We start from the raw sequence: 5,183 nt of genomic DNA on the forward strand, positions 1-5,183 counted from the left end.
AGGGTTTGGTCCCTTTGGAGAGCCTAGCAAGTTCTTCCCATTACACCCCTCCTTCCTCTGACCTTATTTAGGGTTACCATATTTAAGGTTTTAAAAAAGAGGACACTCCACGGGGCCCTGCCCCCAGCCCCACCCCAACTCCACCCCTTCCCCAAAGTCCCCGCCCCATCCCCAAAGTCCCCGCCCCAACTCCGCCTCCTCCCCTGAGCGCCCCGCATTCCCCCTCCTCCCTCCCAGCCATGCGAAACAGCTGCCTGAGCGCTACCAGCTTCACGCTTTGCTGGGCAGCCCCCAGACCTCCAGACCCGCTGCGCCCCCGGCTGGGCCCTTCCTCAGTGCAGCCGGAGCCCGGGAGGGGAAGCGCCCGGCCAGGGGCACAGGGTCTGGAGGCTGCCTGGCAAACCGTGAAGCCGGTAGCGCTCGGGCAGCTCCGCTCTTCAGCTGCACAGAGCTGAGGTGTCTGGGGGGAGCAGCAGCAGCAGCCGCCGCTGCAGCAGGGAATCCGCCTACAGCTCGTAGCCTCCGGGAGCCGCTCAGGTGAGCATGGGACTGGGGCAGGGATGCCGGCATTTTCCCGGACATGTTCGGCTTTTTGGCCATTCCCCCCAGACGGGGATTTGAGGACCAAAAAGCCGGACATGTCTGTGAAAATCCGGACGTATGGTAACCCTACCTTATTACCTCTTTCTCTTTTTCCTACCTGTCTCCACCCTCTCCCGAGAGTCTTTGCAATCATTGCAAACAGCTGTGGCCCTTCCTAGGACAAGGTTAACTCTTTCCATGTCAACCCAGCACTAGGAGTATAAACATCAGTACACCTGGCAGAAGTCCAGTTCCCTGCCAGCCCAAGGATGTAACCTCTCATGGACTTTTGTAACCTGATACAGCCAGGAGTGGCTGCACTTCCCTAGCATGTCTAATTACTGTGTTTGTCTGGCCTACTAGTGTGAAATATCACTCATAAACCTTCAAACCTACTAATCTGTGACACCTGCAATGTGTGACCAGATACGTGACCAATGACTGAAATGTGAGACACCTGTATTCTTTTGGTGATTCACACCATAATTTATTGATTATCCCAGGTTTCTTCTGACTGTGTGAATCACATGTAATCAGAATATCTCCCATGCAGATCAGCAGGAGCATTTGAACATTCAACTGTCAGATTCCCAGTTCAAACCCCTATTGCTTTAACTCCTGGAGTAATTGCCTCTTTGTGGACCATCAACTAGAGAAGGACTTCACACACACTATCCCAATGGGTGACACTCTGTTTTCTAGACAGCAGTAGAAGTGTTTATTCTAAAATATGCTCCATTAACAAACAGTGCTTTGTATAACTGATATTGTCTGAATCAGCAGCAGAAGGAGCAACGTAGAGCCACAGCCCAGAGCATTTCAGATTTACTGCAAAAGGGGCGCCAAAAAAGAACTACACCTATAAAATGAAACCTGTAATACATTCTTAAAATGAACAGAAATCTATAGCAGGTGCTACCACAGCACCATAATAGTACATTTTGAGGGCTTATTATTTGCCATTTGATTTCTGAGTCTGAAGGGTTCACTTGGGGTCATGTTTTCAGATTCTTATTCCCCAAACATCAGAAGACTTGTGATAAAATCACAAGAGTTAGCAACACTGCATTTGGGCCCTGTAAGGCTAATCTGGAGAGAAGATGATGACTGTAAGGGGGGCCATGCTTATATAAGAAAAATCAGGACTGTCCCTATAAAAATCGGGACATCTGGTCACCCTAGTCAGGCTTGACAAAGCCCTGGCTGGGATGATTTAGTTGGGGATTGGTCCTGCTTTGAGCAGTGGGTTGGACTAGATACCTCCTGAGGTGTCTTCCAACCCTGATATTCTATGATTCTATGATGAAAGCCAGGGGAGCCAGAGCTGCGGCAGCGCTGTCCAGCTGCACCAGTGGGGTGCCAGGGCTGAGCTACAGCAGAAATTTGTGGGGCCAGAGCTAGGATAATGGACGCTGGCCATGCCACAAGCAAACTGGAGCTGAGCACAGTGAACAGCAGGGGAAAGTGAGGGGGGCCCTGGACAGAAGGCTCAGTGGAGGGAGATGGTGCCAGACAAGAGGGCCTTGAAGGCTAGACTGGGAGTAGGGACCATGACCCCAATGGGAGGGCTGATGATGGGAAGAAGCGTCCTGCCACCTGGAGCCTGAGAGCGTGTATCCCTCACCCCTCACCCCAGGGCAGGTGTCTGACCCATGGTGTCACAGCAGTGCAGCCAGGACTTGGGATGTGTAGGAATAGGCTGTGACTAGCCCCAGAGAAACTGTAGTTTATGGTGTCCCGGTGCCCATTGTGTTGGTTTCTGGATCCTTACACCATCTCCATTTTTCCCTGATTGGTTTACAGTTGCTGGTTAATAAATTGTACGTGGTTTAAACTCAATGCAATGATGATCAGGGAAGTGGCCGGGGAGGAGAGAGTATCCCACAGAGGAGAGACCCTAGCCCCAGTCCTGAGCAACCCATAATGAGACTGGGGGTTAATCCCCCAGTGATCCTGGCCCCAGCCTTATCGGGGTTACGAGGGCTCTGTCAGATGGGAGCAAGGCAGAGGCGTTCTCGAGCTTAGCAGGCATCCGGTAAATATTGTTGAGGTGGCGACTCAGAACCTGTCACCTCCAATTCTACCTGGGGCAGTATAGAAACCAGGCAAATTCACCACGATAGCAGGACCATCCCCTGATTACATGTAGTTTGACAGTGATATGAAAACTAACTGAGTGGATCAAGGATACTTGGGTTACCTGAGTTTTAAACCTGTTCTGGGACTCTTAATATTTGCATAGATTCCTAGATGTTTAAGGCCAGAAGGGAGCATTGTAGCCATCCAGGCTGCCCTCCTGCATAATACAGGACAGAAAATTTCATCAAGTGATTCCTGCAACAAACCCATAATTTATGATTGAGCTAGAGCATCTCTTCTAAAAAGACACTAAGCTTGATTTAAAAACTTCAAGTGCTGGAAAATCCACTAAATCCTTAGGTAAAAATGCATAAGCTCTGGAATTTACATGGAATTTGTACAGGTAGGGGCCTGAGTGTCTGACACTCACTGTGCCTCTTGGTCTCCAGGAATACACCTGCTAATTGTGGTTTTATTGGTGTTTAATTAAATTGGCCTTCTGGGAGATTTCTGACTCTTTTGGGTACTGTTACTTGGATGTTCTGTTCCCTCTCAACTGCTATTATCACTCTGTACACATATGTGCATGCACGCACACACACACATTTTCACTTGTGCATACAGTTCTGAATTCTGCAGCCTTCAGCTGACAAACAGGAGGCAAATTTTCGGCATTCAGCTCCCTGTGTCACTGGGTGGAAGGCCCTGGGTAAATAACAGGTTCAGTGCCATATCTTTCTGTTCTTCCTCGGACATCACTAGTCGATAACCCAATAGGTCCATGGCATCCTTGCACACATTTTGCAACTTTGCTATTTTCTGGAAGGACAGGTTCTTCCTCCAGGCCTGGGATACATTCACTGCATCTCTGGAGCCGATGTCAAAGGCCTGCATCCCCAGGCCTTTCCCATGAGTGATATTATACAGCCACACCTGAAGTTTGGGTATGAGATGGAGCTCTGCAAACTTATACATCTGTGCAGCCTTTGCCAGGGGATCGTTGACAATATCTTCATAGCGCACCAGCATGTAGCGGCCTTTGAGGAAGCTGGGAAGGGCCTGGCTGCCTTCAGTGTAAATCCGGATGTGACTTTTACAGATTTCCTGCATCACGTTGTAGGGCCCCCTCTCCCCTTGGTTCTTCTGGGGCCCCACCACAATGTTACTATCGTGCATCAGAGCAGCCACTGTTTTCTCACGAGAGTGGAACACAGCCCTGGGGTCGCGAACCAAGTGAATGATTTTGAGATTCAGGGAGGGGTCGGTGAGAAGGGGATAGAGAACTGTCAGATCAAAGAACCGGACCTCCTTGAGGATAATGTGGCTATAGGTCTTGCAAGCCTCCTCCACCTTGCTGAATGGGTACCTGCTGCAGAGGGTCTTGCAGGCGGTTTTGGAAATGATGTGGTTGCGCTGGAAGTGGTCACATGCAGGGGGGGAGCACAGGGCCCGGCTGGCCTCCCACTGAAATAAATCAGATTTATTCCTCTGCGTAGACATGTAGGCATCAAACACAGACATGTCACACAGAAAGACAGACCTGATGAGGTCACGTGCTGCCATCTGTAAGGCTTTGGCCCTGTTCTGGTACATGGCTTTCCACACATGCCAGGCAGGCTCCATAAGGTAGAAGACATCAGGGTGCTGGCTGAAGAGCTGGCCAGTGAAGGAAGATCCTGACCGCCAGGAGGACAGAATGAGGATGTGCACCTGAGCTGGCTTCTCTTCCTGGGGGGAATAGCTGCTGCGAAGATGAGAGAGGAAGCAGATGAAAACAATGGACTGAACTGCCAGGACCACTTTCACTATTGTCTTGTTTGACTTCAGCATGGTGGCTAAGAGCCTGAGGGGAGAGAGAGAGAGTGCATTCAGATTGTTGGGTTAACAAACACCGTGGGAAGCCAGAACACTCAGGACTGGGCCTCAGAGAAAACCGCAGCACCCCTGTTCTGGGGAAACAGAGCGCTGCCTTGCCAGCAATGACATTCTAGCAGCAAATTTGAATGGTCTCTGGTAAAGCAGATAAAAGGGGGAGTGGGCCTGTTTGTGAGCCTATGCACTAGGAGAGAGTAGGATTGAATGCTATATATGCAGGGCCGGCTCTAGCGTTTTTGCTGCCCCAAGCAGCAAAAAAAAAAAAAAGCCGCGATCGCAAGCGGCGGCACTCTACCGCCGCTTCATTCTATGGCAGCAATTCGGCGACAGGTCCTTCGCTCCAAGAGGGAGTGACGGCCCCGCTGCCGAATTGCCGCCAAACGGCCAGACGTGCCGCCCCCCTTCTTCATTGGCCGCCCAGGCACCTGCTTGCTACACTGGTTTCTGGAGCCGGCCCTGAATATATACCCACCTAGCTCTGCTGTTTCTGTGCTGTAAGTCACTGCAGCATCTTGCTCCTAATCCTTCTCCAGAGAAAGGAAAGACACATTTTTTTCTCTTTTCCTTATCGAGAAGGGGTTTATACAGCCCCTGAGAAGCCAAAGTATTTCCCTTGATGGGGCCATTTCCATTTTTTCAGCCTTGTC

The 5,183-nt window shown here is 50.5% G+C and overlaps 1 protein-coding gene across 1 annotated transcript; it reads right to left on the minus strand.

The window, feature by feature from the left end:
• Nucleotides 1-2,875: 2,875 nt before the first annotated feature.
• CHST4 (carbohydrate sulfotransferase 4) lies at nt 2,876-4,501 on the minus strand. Its single transcript, XM_034788550.1, has one exon. It carries the CDS (start codon nt 4,489-4,491, stop codon nt 3,337-3,339), a length of 1,155 nt encoding a protein of 384 aa, XP_034644441.1. The 5' UTR covers nt 4,492-4,501; the 3' UTR covers nt 2,876-3,336.
• Nucleotides 4,502-5,183: the final 682 nt, after the last annotated feature.

Source organism: Trachemys scripta, chromosome 13, assembly GCF_013100865.1.
Source record: "Trachemys scripta elegans isolate TJP31775 chromosome 13, CAS_Tse_1.0, whole genome shotgun sequence".
In the NCBI taxonomy this organism is placed as follows: domain Eukaryota; kingdom Metazoa; phylum Chordata; order Testudines; family Emydidae; genus Trachemys; species Trachemys scripta.

Coding starts and splice junctions, on each gene's coding strand:
- CHST4 (XM_034788550.1), bottom strand. CDS start 4,491: ATGCTGAAGTCAAACAAGACAATAGTGAAAGTGGTCCTGGCAGTTCAG.